The sequence below is a fragment of the Pipistrellus kuhlii genome, unplaced genomic scaffold (genome assembly GCF_014108245.1).
Source record: "Pipistrellus kuhlii isolate mPipKuh1 unplaced genomic scaffold, mPipKuh1.p scaffold_m20_p_31, whole genome shotgun sequence".
Lineage (NCBI taxonomy): Eukaryota > Metazoa > Chordata > Mammalia > Chiroptera > Vespertilionidae > Pipistrellus > Pipistrellus kuhlii.
Window position 1 is genome coordinate 508,991 of NW_023425531.1, and position 16,010 is coordinate 525,000.

At 56.5% G+C, this 16,010-nt stretch overlaps 1 protein-coding gene across 1 annotated transcript in view; it reads right to left on the bottom strand.

The window, feature by feature from the left end:
• Window positions 1-16,010, bottom strand: part of DNAH3 (dynein axonemal heavy chain 3) — a 173,778-nt gene that overhangs the window by 13,548 nt on the left and 144,220 nt on the right. Inside the window, 4 exon segments of the mRNA XM_045589319.1 lie at window positions 2,059-2,303; window positions 6,758-6,983; window positions 10,323-12,464; window positions 15,343-15,541. Of these exon segments, the coding sequence (XP_045445275.1) occupies window positions 2,059-2,303; window positions 6,758-6,983; window positions 10,323-12,464; window positions 15,343-15,541 (2,812 nt within the window).

The following is a 16,010-nucleotide window of genomic DNA, read 5'->3' on the forward strand; positions in this document are numbered from 1 at the left end:
GGAATGCACCCCAACTTTCCTACCTGTCAAATGAAGAGGACACCTCCCATGGCAGGACTTGCCGGTAGGCTTCACCCACATGCCCCCCCACAAGAAGGCCCAATATCTGCTCACCATGGTAGACTCCCTGACAGGGTGGGCAGAGGCCTTCCCTACCACAAGGAAACTGCTGAGGTTGTGGCTGAGACTTTGATAACACACATCATCTCTGGCATCTCCTGGAAACTGCGCATACCCTACCACCCACATTCATTGGGTAAGATCCAGAGGAGCACCAGCTTCCTTAAAGACCATCTAACTAAACTCTCCGTCTCTAGAAATTCGCAGCTCCTAGCTGGAAGGAGCCCCACCTTTTTACCTCCCCAAGAATCCTACCCCCCAGGTTGTCTTTCAGCTCCAGGCCCAGAAAAGCAGCAAAACCAGACAAGTGACGCGATGGCAGCCTCAGGACCAGCTTTTACCTCCCAAGTGACTCAACAGGATCGCTCTCAACAGGATCGCTCTCAGGACGTCACCAACCAGTCCCTTGGGGAAATCATGCTGCTGCACCCTTCGTCCAGCACGGAAACACTACCTGAGTTTTGCTCACGCACCCCATGGCTCCTCCCACTATTAGGCCTACTGGTATCTATACTCTTAATCTTGCTCTTTGGCCCATGTCTCATATGTTTCACTAGTTTATTGCAGGACAGAATGCAGGCGTTCGTCAACCAGAAGGTGGGAGAGATCTATCTGGCACTGAATTCAGAACCGAACACCAGAATCTTGGAGGCCCCGGGTAGACGCCCCTAAAAAGATGATGCCCCCTCTCAGCTGGAAGTAGCTATGGAAGACTGACCTTCGCTCACTGACCTTGCCCGGACTCTCAATTTTTTAAAGTATTACCAGAAGCCTGGAATGATAGATTCTCTCTTCTGCCAGTTGATGGACAGATGTAAACCCCACCTGTAGCCAGACATTCCTGAGCACTGAACCACCAATCAGCACCTGCTAATTAACCTAAGCCCCTGATTCCTAAGTCCCTAGGTCCCTAATCACCAATCAGTGTGTGCTGAGTGCACTAAGCCCCGCCCCCTATCCTTAAAGGTGCTTGTACCCCAGCCCTATCTCTCTTCCGCCCCTCTCTCTGTGGAAGCAGCTGGCAGAGGTACTCTTCCCTCTAATAAAGCTTGTGTGTGTCCTGCCATCCAGTCTCCGGTCTACCTTTTCTATTTAATCTATCAGTGAGAAGCCAGTTGCTGGCACTCCCTCCCATGGGAGCAGCGCCCTGAGCCCTGTTTGCGGAGAAATGCCGGGGCCACACCAGAACCGGAGGCGAGCCAGCCTGGTGTCAGATGGTCCATGCAGCCTGTGCCCAGCAGAGTTGCTTCATCTCCCCGAAGGCCACCCTCACATTAAAATGATAAACGGCAGCGTCGAGCTCATGGCCTTGGCTGCTAGCCAGGGAGGTGCCTGGACTGGGGAGCCTGCAGGGGGTGAGCCGTGGCGTGCAGCGGGGGGCAGAGGAAGGAGCGGGTTGCTAGGAGGGCACCAGAGGCGCTGGCCCCTGCTCTCGGGAGGACCGGCGAATGCCCTGCAGGGCCACGGGGGCTGCCGAGCAGAACCGGCGGCCGGCGGAGAGGCCCCCGCAGCCTGGGACGGGCGGCTGTCCGTGCCACTCTGCCCTCCCAGGACCCGCCACGAGCTGGTTAAGTGGCCGTGGCTGGGCACGTTCATGAACACATCACTTTGTGTTCGACAAGCGCAGACAAATGTCCAGCCGGTTCCTTCGATGGCCAGCCCGTGGGAAGAGCACCTACACGCTCCAACCTGCCCGGCGCCCCGTGGACAGTGCCGCTGTGCCAGATGGGCGCACCCACAGGGCCTGCGGTTCTCTCCCCACCATGGGCTCCAGCCGCCCCTCTCCTGCGCCCGCGCCGACCTGGCCGGGGCTGCGGGTTACTAGATGAGAACACCGGCCTCGGCAGGGTTACAGCCCCAGCGACAACACGCCTGCCCCGCACACGCGTGTCCGAGGCCGGGAGGGGCCCCGCGCCGCCCGCCGGCCCAGCTCTCCACCTAGGGGCCCGAAGCTGCGGCGCTCCTGCACGATGGCGTGGAAGAAGCAGAGCCCGAACAGCAGCTTCTGCCACATCACGGCCTTGGCGCAGCTCTGGAAGAAGACGGGGTCGGAGATGGGGTCGTTGAGGTAGGAGCGCAGCAGGTTGGCCCGCAGCCCCTTGGGCGGCTCGTTGGTCATCTTGATGCTGTTCTGGAGGATGCTGACCGGGAACTTCTCCGACGGGTAGCTGGTCAGCCAGAGCCTGGAGGGACAGCAGAGCCGGTGACTGAGCGGCACGGCCACTGGAACGGAGAACCTGCAGCAAGGGCCAGGAGCCCCACCCGCCGGCCGCCGGCCGCCCAGGCTGAGTGCCAGCGTCCCTCCGCCGCTCTGTGGGGTTTGCGACCCCTCGGACCGGGGAGGACATGGGAGCGTGGAGGTGCCGAGCGGCTGTTTCAAGTGCACACCTCCTAGCCGGCTGGGGTGCAAGCCGCTCCCTCAGTCCAGGCCCGCCCCCCTGCAGCACACCGGCCTAAAGCCCGCACCCAGGAGAGGCAGGGAGCCGGCTCCCAGCTGCGCAGAGCCTGGCTGTGAGAGAGGGAAGGGCAGGCAGGCGGAGAGAAAAGGCAAGCAAAGTGATGCCAGTAAACACATCCCAGCACCTAGATGGAGGGGCAGAGAGGAGTGGTGCCTGTGGGCAGAGAGGTTTCTGTGGGGAGAGGAGTCTGCAAACCAGGGCCAGGTGGAACTCAGCTCGGCCTGCTTTGTAAGTGAAAGCCTGGGCCCTGGCTCTGCCCTCGTTTGCATATGACTTGCTTACAGCTGCTTTCAAGCAGTTGACTGGTTGCTACAGAGACCACGGTGGCCTCAAAGTCTAAAATAGTTACTCTCTTGCCCTTTCTGAGAAGGCCTGCTGACCGCAGGCACAGAGGGCATTGGGCCCTGAGGGCACGGAAGGCTTCTGCCTTCAAAATCAACAAGCTTCTCCGTGCCCACACAGCAGGAGCACATTTGCGGGGAAGCAAAAAGAGGAGCATGCACTGCAACAGGCTAGCCCTCCGGCAGGCACCGTCCTCCGCTTTCCTGCGCCCGTGTCCTCTCTAGCTCCATGGCTCTGTCTGGTTTCGTGTTGCAGGTTTTGTGTGTTTGCTCCTCTGGACTTCAGAGAGGTTACCAGCCGGCGCTCTGGGGACGGAAGGCCACTGGAAACACAGGACACAGCTGAGCAGCCACGAGAAGGGAGGCCTGGAGGAGCAGGGCCTGGGGGTCCAGGCTGGGGCGGGGGGGGGGGGGGGGCGGGAAGAAGCTATCTCTGGTGCCTGAGGCCCGCCGTCGTCTGCAGATGGGGGACGCTGGCTCAGGCCCAAAAACCAGGCCGATGCGTAACGTGCTTTTGGTACAGTAATTGCCCACTTTAAAATGTAGGCTTTCTGTTAGGATTCTAGGTCCCTATTTTCCCTTCACAATAACGGCGACTCCCGGTCACCAGCGGCTTGCGCTCTTGCATGGCGGTTCCGGCAGGGCGCGCCCTTGGGAGCCTTCTCCTTCCCGTCCCTGCCGCTCCCCGCTGTGCTGCCAGAGGCCTCCCCAGGATGACGGCTGCCGTCCCGTGGGAAGTGGCATTTCAGTGCCCAGTCCTCCTCACGCATCCCTGTGACAGTCCTGGCTCCCGTGGGTGCTTAGCTCCCGGCTTTTGGATTAGGAACAGAGTACAGAGGGCCGTACTGAGTGATCTTTTCTTCATTGAGTGTGTCGTTAATAGCCAATGAATCAACCCGTCATCCCAAATCAGAAAGAATTCCTGAAATAGCAGATCCCACTTGAGTCTTACCTGAGTCTACAAGAACAGAATCAATGATGGCCTGGTCTGGCTTTGTAATAAACACCAAATACCTTCCTACTTTCAGGCAGACAGGCCTAAAATGAAAACATCCACCGAGCTCTGGGGCAGAACAGAGCTGGCAAAGCCCCGGTGAAGGATGGAGCAGTGAGTGCTCTGAGGCAGGTGGCCGTGGCCACATGGCCTGCAGCGTAAGAAATTCTTGGTAACACGTAAGTAAGCATGGCTGTATGTCAACAAGACTTTACCGATTGACGATGACATTTTTAAAATTTTATTATTTTATTTTATTTATTTATTTTTTAAAAATCTTTATTGTTCATATTATTACAAATGTTCCTCTTCCACCCACCCCTCCATTGCTCCCTCCACCAGGTTCCCACCCCACCCTCTGCTCTTTCCCCACCCATCATTGTCCTCATCCATAGGTGCACAGTTTATGGTTAGTCTCTTCCCACATCCCCATCTCCCCTTTTCCCCGAGAATCGTCAGTTCACACCCCTTCCATACCTCTGATTCTATTATATTCAACAGTTAATATTGTTCATCAGATTTAAAAATTTTTTTTTGTTTTTTAGATTCATTTGTTGATAGTTACATATTTGTTGTTCACAGTTTTTATCTTTATTTATTTTCTCTTCCAAAAGAACCTCCTTCAGCAATTTATATAATTCTGGTTTGGTGGTGATGAACTCCTTTAGCTTTTTTTTTTATTGGTGAAACTCTTTATCTGGCCTTCGATTCTGAGTGATAGCTTTGCTGGGTAGATTATCTTTGGCTGTAGATTCTTACTATTCATCAACTTGAATATTTCTTGCCATTCCTGTCTGGCCTGCATGGTTTCTGTTGAGAAATCAGCTGACAATCGTATAGGTGCTCCTTTATAGGTAACTACGTGCTTTGCTCTTGCTGCTTTTAATATTCTCTCTTTGTCTTTTGCTCTTGGAATTTTAATTATGATTTGTCTTGGTGTGGTCTTCTTTGGATTCCTTTTGTTTGGAGTTCTGTGCGCTTCCTGGACTTGTAAGTCTAATTCTTTCACCAGGTGGGGGAAGTTTTCTGTCACTATTTCTTTCAGTATGTTTTTAATATCTTTCTCTCTCTCATCTTCTGGGACCCCCCATAATTCTGATGTTGTTCGTTTGAAGTTGTCTCAGAGTTTTCTTACATTATCTTCAACTTTCTGGATTCTCTTGCCTTCTTGCTTCTGTGGAGGAGTGTCTTCTGGATCTTTATGTTCCAAATCTTTGTCTTAATTCTTACGATCTTCCATTCTGTTTTTATGACTCTATAATATTTTTTATTTTAGACAATGTATTCTTTATTTCTTGTTGATCCCTTATTATTTCTTGTTGATCCCTTATTATTTCTTGTTGATCCCTTTTCATATCCTCATAGGTCTTATCGACCTTTTCTAGGAAATTCTTGAAAAACCTTATAGGTGTGGTTTTGAACTCTATATCCAGTCGCTTTTTGTTCTCCATTTCTTTTGTTTGTGATCTATTTTCTTGTCTCGGCATTTTCGCAGCTTCCCTGATGGGGCAAAGTTTCAGGGTGGAGCCCACAGCCCTTGGCTTCTGTCAGCCACGCCCTATGCGGCTCCTGAGTCTCAGTATTCCTCAGGGTCCTTCAGTACTCGCTGCAAGCACCTCTGAGAGTGAGGTGCCCTCAAGTTTCTCCTGCTACAAAATAATCTAGTCTCTCCCCCAATGAGCCCGGAATTGGGGTTCAGTTCATTTGGAAGTGGAGTTGGAGGTGGCGTTCAGAGCAGTCTGGAGCTTGTCTCCTTCCCGCCAGGGCAGTCCCGCGGCACAGCCAACTGTCCCTTCTCTTCGCACAATGTGTGCGCCTCTGGGGGCTCTGCCTTTCGCCGCTCCCCCAGCTCCCTCTGGATGAGCCTGGGTCCCCGGGGTCTGGCCTAGAACTGGGGTTCAGAGCAGTCTGAACTGGGGCTCAGCACAGTCGGAGCTTTGTCTCCTTCCCGCTAGGGAACGCCAGCCAGGCACTCAGCCTCTCCCTCCTCTCCAGCTCCATCCTCTCCGCGCACTGCGTGTCTCCATACCTTAGGTTTTTACAGCTCCTCAGCTCTTTTTTATGCTTTTCTCCTTGCTTCTCGTTGTAGAATTTCCAGTCAGTTGACTTTGCTGTAATTCTGGGTAATGTCCATTAAAGTCATCTTCTTCTTTTGATTTTTCAGCCATTAAGAAATGTGGAAGCTGTTCTTAGCTGGCACACTGACACCACCAAGCAGAGCCTGGCGTGGCCGCCCTCTGGCTGGCTTGCCGGATGGAGGGTCTGCTCTGAGCCGGAGGGGCTGTGCAGTCTGTCCGGCTCGCCACCTCGCTCTGCAAATGCCAGCGAAGCCTGCTGCCGGGCTGTAGGTCACACACCTCGCACCGTTGCTGCGTGTGTCATGGCGCCCGAGAAACAGGCCTTGACTACAGGGGAGATGTTTTTAAAGACAATTCTGAGAATCAGGTTTGCTGATGTTGAATATACATTTCCTATCGCTTCCCCTCAGCAGCACGTGCCTGAGTCCGAACAGCTCCTCGGTGCTTCCCCAGCGTGCAGCTGTGCGTTTACACATGCTGTCCCCTCTGCCTGGTATGTCCTTCCCGGCAAACTCGTCATCATCTTTCAAAACCCCGGGCAACATCAGTCCTCCAGGCCTCCTGATGCTCCCTCCCACTCCGTGTTCCGGGCCCTTAGAGCATGAACACCGCTCCCCTCAGGCTGCCTTCTGCAGGACGAGCCCCCTGCAGGAAGACTCCTGCCTGTCACCTTGGCCTGCCCCCAGCGGCGGTGCGTGAGGTGGTGCGGGGGGCAGTGTGCGAGGCCGTACGGGGGGGGTGAGGGGGGCGGTGCTGGGGGCTCACCTGAAGCTGGCCTTGGTGTTCTCGGGGACAATCACCTCCTCGCAGATCTTCTCCAGCTCCGGCATCCAGCTTGTGGCCAGGTGGCAGTTCTGCAGCACCACCCAGGTCCCGTCTTTGATGGCCAGGTTGATCATTTTGGCCGCAATAGGGCCTTGGCCTTGGCCGAGGGAGATGATCTGGGTTTTGTTGCCTCCCATGCCAAGATCTTCAGCAAACTTCAACAGGACTGGGGGGGGGGGGGGGAGAGAAAAAGGGCTTTTAAAAGAGAACGAGCCAGTGGAGTCCACGTTAACATACTGTCACGGGAGGGCCAATCGCCGTTCTGGGCTCCACTGGCTCTGGCCATTACCAACCAGCAGGTCTCTGGCGAAGTTTTAGACTTCTGTGAAGATGGAGAGCAAAGATACTATTGGTTGATCTTTCACTCTGAATATACAGACATCCTTGACTTTTAAAAATTACAGAAACTGAAAAAATCAGAGTTTGAGGGAAAGAGAAATTCCCAGGCACCAAAAATAAAGAAAGAAATCAAAGCTAGAGGCGAGCACAGAGCCAAAGAGGAGCTGGGGCTTCAGAAATGTATTTTCCAGGCAAAGCAGTACCTGTGCAGTGGAGTTCCAGGGAAATCTCTCTCATGTCCCTCCCTCAGAGGCAGCAGTGCTGCGAGGCTTTGTGAATCCTCCCAGAGATGTTTATGTGCTTAAATCACACACAATACGATTATCCTCACACACAGCGACTATCCTCACAGATCGACTATCCTCACACAGCGACTATCCTCACACATAGTGACTATCCTCACACACAGCGACTATCCTCACACACAGCGACTATCCTCACAGATCGACTATCCTCACGCAGCGACTATCCTCACACACAGCGACTATCCTCACACAGCGACTATCCACACATACAGCGACTATCCTCACACAGCGACTATCCCCACACATCGACTATCCTCACACACAGCGACTATCCTCACACACAGTGACTATCCTCACACAGCGACTATCCTCACACACAGTGACTATCCTCACACAGCGACTATCCACACATACAGCGACTATCCTCACACAGCGACTATCCACACACAGCGACTATCCTCACAGATCGACTATCCTCACACACAGCCACTATCCTCACACACAGCGACTATCCTCACACACAGCGACTATCCTCACACACAGCGACTATCTTCACACAGCGACTATCCTCACACACAGCGACTATCCACACACACAGCGACTATCCCCACAGATCGACTATCCTCACACACCGACTATCCTCATACAGCGACTATCCTCACACAGCGACTATCCTCACACACAGCGACTATCCTCACACACAGCCACTATCCTCACACACAGCGACTATCCCCACAGATCGACTATCCTCACACACAGCGACTATCCTCACACAGCGACTATCCTCACACACAGCGACTATCCTCACACACAGCCACTATCCTCACACACAGCGACTATCCCCACAGATCGACTATCCTCACACACAGCGACTATCCTCACACAGCGACTATCCTCACACACAGCCACTATCCTCACACACAGCGACTATCCTCACAGATCGACTATCCTCACACACAGCGACTATCCTCACACACAGCGACTATCCTCACACAGCGACTATCCTCACACACAGCGACTATCCTCACACACAGCGACTATCCTCACACACAGTGACTATCCTCACACAGCGACTATCCTCACACAGCGACTATCCTCACACACAGCGACTATCCTCACAGATCGACTATCCTCACACACAGCGACTATCCTCACACACAGCGACTATCCTCACACAGTTTGTAGAACACCATATTTGCTTCCTTCACTCAGACTTTCTCTGGTCAGCACATTCGCCAAGGCCTTCCTCTTTCTCACAGCTCCATGGTTTTCACCTTGGAAAATACCACAATTCCTTTACCCGGTCCCGAAGCCGGTGTTTGTCCCAGGGGGAGGGGCACAGCTCTGCTCTCAAAAGAGGTGGGTGCTGGAACTGAGGCTTTTTAAAAAAATAAATAAGTAAGGCTGGGCCTTCGAGGGAGGGAAGCCGGAAGTCTGGTCGCTGACTCCAGCCGCACCGTGGGGGCTGGCCCTGGCCTTTGCCTGGATGGAAAATACAAACTCTCCAGTGAGAAACCAAAGCACGGCCAACGGCACAGGCAGGCCCGCGCCCCGTGGCCCGGCCCACGCTGAGAGCCGCACACAGTCGGCCGGAGGGACACCGGGCACCGCCGCTGTCACACACACCACCGGGTGGGGCCGCCTGAAACCGGGAGGAGAGGCTCCACGGAACACGCACAGTAACTACCCGCCTCCCCCCACGCCAGGCGACACGCAGGAAGAGCTGTGCCTGAGGTCCCACGGGCTCCGCCGGGGCCTGTCTGCCCTCCTGACTCCCAGCCTGAGCTGTGCCTGGAGAAGGTCGTCACAGTGGGCGAGGTCACGAGGGTGCCCTCACATGGGGAGAGGAGGTCACCAGAGAGAAGACCCGCAGACACGGGAAGCAGGCCACCAGCAGGCGCCCACGCCCTGAGCGCGGCTCTGTCCTCCAGGCTCGCAGGCACCACGTCTGCTGCCGGAGGCACGTCTTTGGTGCTGGCTGTGACAGCTCAGGCCCGGCCCGGCTCCTCCTCTGAGTACCCCCCCCACCCCCCCGGCCCCGGGCTGGCGCCGGCTCCCACAGATCAGAGCGGTCACCCGCCTTTGCCCCACGCGCCAGCCTTGCCATTTGCGTTCCTGACACTCATCCTTCATTTGGCAGCAGAGACGACTAATGCGGTGCGATCCCCCAGAGAACAGGAACTAATTCCCGTCAACAACTCCCACCCTTCAATGAGCACAGTGACTCCTGGAGAACACAGCGGGGATGTGGTCACTCCCGGAGCACCAGGAGGCGGAGGCAGCTCCCTGCCTCAGCTCTGCTCCCGCCCCGCTGGCCGGACCAGCCCGTGCCGAGCCCTGTGCACTGCAGGGTGTCCAGCACCCTGGTCTCTGCCTGCCAGAGCCAGCAGCACCCTTAGTTGTGACCACAAAACTGTTTTCCACTTTGCCAATGTCCCTGGTGGAGCCACACTTCTACACCTTATGGCATTGTTTGGTTATTTTTAATCATGACTCAGTATTAATTATTCAAAAAGTTAAGAAATTAAAGGAGAAAAGCCCAGCTGAGAGAAGAGATAGCCGGAAGAAACGGTTCAAACAGAGGTGCCCATCAGCAGCCAGGCTTAATCTAGCCACAGTGTGGCCCTCGCACCGTTTCCAAGACAACATCTGGATGAGATGGAGATGTAGAAAGCAGGGCTTTTGCATCTCTTGTTTCTCTTGAAAAAGTCAGAAGATCTGGCTCCCGTCCCCAGAGGGCACAGCACGGGGAGCACAGCCAGCCCTTTACGGAAAGAAGCCTGCGGTCGCCTCGTCCCCCGGCCCGTCCTCTGTCCGCCTTCAGAGCCCTCTGCGTTTGAGGCGCCTGCCAAAGGGGAGTGCTACTACCATCCATTCACATTGTGGGCTCTTCGTGTTCCTCATACCACATCCGCCCTTACCTGCCATGGGGTCTGCGCCGGGAGACAGCACGAAGATCAGGGGTGTGCAGCAGCTGGAGTCGTTGTAGGATCCCTGCAGGTCGAACGTGGGGCTTTCTGTGAACACGTGGCCCATGTGCTCGGCGATGAACTCCCGGGTGGCGGGGATCATCTTGTCGGGCCGCAGACAGCGGAGGATCACCATCCTCTCCAGCCCATGGACGAACTTCCAGATGCCGGGGAACTTCTCCTCGTACGGGGATGCCGAGTCATAGATGTGCTTCCAACTGTCCGCGTTCTCTTCCAAATGCTCCATCAGGCCCTTCAGTCCCGACAACGCGGACGCACGGACCACTTCGGCCCACGCTTTCTCAGACAGCCATTCAGGCACCGGGTTGGGGAAGGGGTTGTCCAGGGCGACGCCCCCGGTCAGAAGGAAGTACCAAACCTCCTCGTTGATGAGCCTCTTCTCCTTCAGGATGCCGATGGTCAGGAGGAGGGAGAAGACCAGCTTGTCCTTCTCGAACAGCGAGCGGCACACGTTGTTGTAGATGCTGAGGGTGAAGTACTGGATGATGTACTCGATGCGCAGCTCCAGGTTGTCGCTCTTCTTGCTGTGCGCCAGCGACTGCGTGTAGAGGCTGATGAACCAGGTCAGGGAGTACTGGTACATGGGCTCGATATTGGCCAGGTCGGAGATGCAGAAGAAGATGGTGGCAGAGTGGACGGCCACGGGCTTGTAGCCCATCCGGGTCTGGTCAATCTGCATCTCCGTCACCGTGGCAATCTCCTGCTTCTCGGAGATCTCCTCAGACAGCTCCTTGGAGGAAGACAGGACCTTGATGGCGGTCTCGTCCTCCAGGATGTTGCCTTCCGACAAGGAGAGGACCTCGAGGATCTTGTCCTCGATCTCCTTTAACTGTTTCTTGTTCCTGGCGCTCTCCAAAATCAGCTTGTTCTTTTTCTCTTCCAGCTCCGGCTTCTCCTTGGCAGCCACGATGCCCAGCAGCTGGTCTTGGAGGCCCAGGGGGGTGATCATGAAGTTGAGGAGGCAGACTTTCACGGCGATCTCGGGCAGGTAGTGCGGGTTCCGCCAGCGGGTCGTGATGTACAGCTTGAAGTCCCTGGAGTACTCGATGATGTTCTCGCCCAGCCGCATGTACTCCACGCCCTGCTGCCGGAAAGTGGACTTGAGCAGGATGGGCTCGATGAAGGCGTCCAGCTCCGCCCCTACGTTCTCCAGCAGCACTGGGGTGCCGAGCTGCAGGGCGTTCTCCAGCGTCCTCACGTAGTTGCTGTCCGAGAACTTGGTGACGGCTAGCTTGTTTGCTTTCTCCATGTTCTTGACCCACTTGTTGGCCTGCCCCTGAGGGTCGATCATCAGGGCCCAGCGTCGGGAGTTGGACACGATGATGCCGTTGTCGATGGAGAAGGAGTCGACGGGCAGCCCGGCGATCTTCCAGGCGCGGGTTTTTATGGGGTCCCCGAGCGTGTTGCTGAGACTGAAGTCACGGGAGCCGGGGATGGCCCTGTCTCTGCACTGAGCCAGCCACTGCTGCTGGCACTTGGCCCGGTAGTCCACGGTGAAGGCTCCCAGGTAGGCCACGGTCCCCGCGGACACCAGCACATCCCCGGTCAGATTCGTGTAGCGGACCCCCAGCTGCCGGGCAGCCTCTTTCCACCGGTCCTTCTCCCCGCCAAGCCCGCTGATGAGCTTTTCCGCCCTGACGAGCTTCTGGGAGCAGATCTCAATGTTTTCTTCCAAGGTGATCTTCTTGGTGTTCATCTCCTCAAACTCGTCGTTCAGGGCCTGCAGGCGGTCCTCCACCAGCTTCAGCTCCGCCCGCTTCAGGTTCAGCTTCTGCATCTGGATGTCCAGCTTCCCCTCCGCCTCCCGCAGCCGCTCCCGCTTGGGAGCCACCACCTTGGCCACGCGGTCGTACACCTCCATGGCCCTCACCCACTTGCACAGCCCCTCGCAGGCGGAGGACACGTTTTTGATGACGGCCGGCTGGAAGTCTGGGTGGTCGATGAACCTCTCCCGGATCCGCCTCATGACCGGGCCGGGGATGTTGTCCTTGTCATAGGTCTTGAGGCTCTCCAGGAACTTCAGGTCTCCCAGGATCTTTCTTGAGACCCCCCAGTAATCTTCTATCATTTTGCCTGTGAGATGAGCAAAGGGATAAGACTATCATTAAGATTTTTTTTCTTTTCTTTCTTTTTTTTAATAGAATGATTATTTGGGTGGGTGTGATCTAGTCACATAAACCCTTTATTTATATATTTTTAGTTATTTATATCTTATTGATTCTTTACAGAGAGGAAGGGATAGGGATAGTTAGAAATGTCGATGAAAGAGAAACATCAATCAGCTGCCTCCTGCACGCCCCCCACTGGGGATGTGCCTGCAACAAGGCACATGCCCTTGACTGGAATCGAACCCAGAACCCTTCAGTCTGCAAGTCGACGCTCTTTCCACTGAGCCAAACTGGTTAGGGCTATCATTAAGATTTCTGGCTGAGATTTAAAGCTTTGCAGTGAGGGCTCCTTGGATCTAGCAAAAAAATTCAAATCCTCCCGAGGAGTTTAAGGGCAGAGAACGTACTCTGCGTGATGCCACACAATGGGCCCGTCCTTACGTATTTGTCCAAACCATGGACTGTGCCCCGCCCAGGGCGCTGGCCGTGTGAAGTATGAGCTCCGGGCGGACCACGCGGTTCACTGAGGCGCCAGGAGTGGGTAACGGATGGAAGAGGCTGTGCGTGGGGAAGGCAGGGGGTATGGGAAGCCTCTTTGATGTGACCTTAAAGCTGCTTTAAAGGTACAAAATCTAAATGAAAGAAGGAAAGCCTAAGCTCCTCACGGTCCGGGAGGCCCAGAGCCCCACCTCCCCTCGCTGCCTCGCTGGACGGCCGTCACGAAGGCCTTCCTGCCCGCCCCGCTGTCCCGATGCTTCCTGCAGGAGTGCGCCCGCCGGCTGGCAGCTGACCCCGGAGCAGACTGCGGCTCATTCACAGAAGGGCTTCCCTAGATGACCCCCCGAGCAGCCCTGCACTGCCCTGCACCTCAGCTGCTGGAGCGCCCACTCCTTCTGCAGAGTTTGCTGCGAGCTATGACTTTGCTTACTCTTTATTGCCACGTCCCCCTCCCCAGGGCAGCGGGGCAGTTTACTGTCTGGGCACAGCGCCTGGGACCGGTCATCCGTGGTACGTACGAAATGAGCGTGCCCGCCTGCCGCCGTAGACGGAGAGGGCAGAGTCACGGCAAGTGTTTGGAATATTCTTCACGTCGGGAAGGTGGGTTGGCTGGAACCGAAAGCGTTCTCCTCGTGCATGAGTGGGGCCCGAGGGAAGGGGAGGGTAGAGACAGGCCCTCTGCAGCCTGCCAGGACGAAGCCGGCCCTGTGCTCCAGCCCTCATCACGCTGACCAGGGATGAGAGCCGACCTTGCCCCGGCGGCTCCTTCGGGGCTGACTGGTGGGAAGGTTGGAGGCCTTCCGGCCCATGGCCTGCAGCCATCGCTCATCCAGACCAGCGTCCCTGAGCCCTGGTTGTGGGCTCAGGTGCTGGGAGTGCAGTCCATGGTGGAGGGTTTGAGTCCAGGTTCGGGCACAGGCCCAGGCTGCAGGTTCCATCTCCCGTTGGGCAACCGATGGATGCTTCCGTCTCACATTGATGTTTGTTTTTTCCCTCTCTCTCTCTTTCTCTCTCACTTCCTCTTTCTCTCAAGTCAATAAAAAAGTCCTTGGGTGAGCATTTTAATTTTTTTAAAGAAGCTGCACGGAGGCATTGTATTGAGTACAACAGGCCAAGCGTGTCCTGTTCCTAAGGCGAGCACAGGACCACGCATTCTTGTGGAGGCGCTGGTCGCAGCCGCCCCGCCAGACCCAGCAGGCCCACACCCACGCGCTTGCTCGGTCGCTGGCCTGCTGTCCGGCTGCGGCTGTGGCTGAGGAGCAGGGTGGCACCTGCGTGACCTGAGACAGGAAGGCGAGCGTGGTCCTGGGCGGGTCACCGATGACTTAAGAAGAGAAATGGCTTTTGGGATCTGGCCATGATTCGTGCACCTTTCTCAACCCTGGCTGCCCCTTCGAACCACACAGGGGTTCAAAAACACCAGCTCATGCCGAAGCCCTGCTGACCAGACGGGAGGACCCCTCGGCTCCCGAGGCCCCGCAGGGGGTGCCCGCCGCCCCGGGTGCGCGGGAGCGGAGACGGGCTGGCGGCTCCCTGTCTCAGCCCCGCTGCCCTGGCGGACGGGTCCGGTGCACCCGCCTCTCCACCCGCACCCCTCTGCGTGTCCCTCACGGGCTTCCGGCCGCCCCCCCCGGGAGGGAGGGAGAGCGGGCCGACGGAAGCAGAAGCTGCAGCCTTGTTCCATTCCAAGGCGCCTGTCTCAGTAAGAGCCCCGGAGAACCCGGTTTTAGGAGACTGGAATGTACCTATCTATGCGGCCAGTCTCACTCGCAGACGGCACTTCCTCCTACCCCTGAGCCCTGGCCTGCCCACCCTCCCCGTCCGCCTTGCCTCCCTCGGCCCAGCTCCACCTCAGATCCTCCTCCGCCAGCTCACACCTTCCTCTTCCCCGCAGCGTATGTCTCCTCTCTCTGTCTCTCCTCCCCTACTCGCTCTTTCTGCCTTGGCGTTTCTCCCTCTCTCTCGCAGCTGTTGTGTCAGTCTTTGTTGCTCTTCACCTCGAGTGTTGCTCTCAACCGTCCCTCTGTCTGACCCTCCCGTCCTCTCTCTGTCGCTGTCTCCGTCCGCCTCCTAATTCCTTCCCGTCAGATCCCTCCCGGTCCATGACCTCTGTGCCTGTGGGTCTCCGTGACCTTCGGCTTTGTTGTGATTTGCAGGCAGGAGCTTCGCTCAGCTGCCTGCGACACCGGCCTTCTCCTGGCTTCTGGGAGGAGAGGTGGTGAGGGGACACCGAGGGCCCCTCGCTTCCTCCGGGATTGCTCACACTGCCTGGGGCGTGTGCATGCGTGTGTGTGCGTGTGCGTGTGTGTGTGTGTGTGTGTGTGCGCACGCGCTTTGGAGGTTACCGCTGCCACTGGGGTCCGGCTTCCTCTCAGGTCTCATCCCCTTCATGACACATATGCTCTCCATGACCAGCTTGACGGGGCCCGGGGGGTTCTGCATGGACTTCACCAGGGAGATGTCCGCTGGGTTCAGGGTGTCGAGCGCAGCCAGCGCGGCCTCCAGGGCTGGCATGGCCTCGGCCAGGTCCCCCTCACACTCGTCCTGCGGGCAGCAGGGGACAAGGGTGAGCACAGAGGTTATGATGATGGGCAAACAGACCCGGGTAGTCCTGCTTTCCCACATCTGTGTGTGTGTGTGTGTGTGTGTGTGTGTGTGTGTGTGTATGGGGACGTGTATCATGGACTCTTTATTTTAGGTTTTCCGCTCTCTCATAACTATAGCAATGATTTATTTAGCTCCATTACCTTCAAACACCCCGCCCATAACCAGCCGTGTCCCTATCCCTCTGTTAACTAACTGGATGGCCGTCCCGGCCACGCCATGGCCCAGCTCAGCAGGGCCGTGCAGAGGGAGCGGAGGAGAACCAGCCGCCCGCCCTCACGGCGGCTGCGCAGCGGGCAGGGACCAGAGGAGGGCTCTCGCTCAGGCCCAGGCTGGGTTCGGGCTGCCTGCCTCTCAGGCGCCTCAAACTCATCTCCTCGCAGGGCGCCCTCCAGCGTCTCCCTCCCAG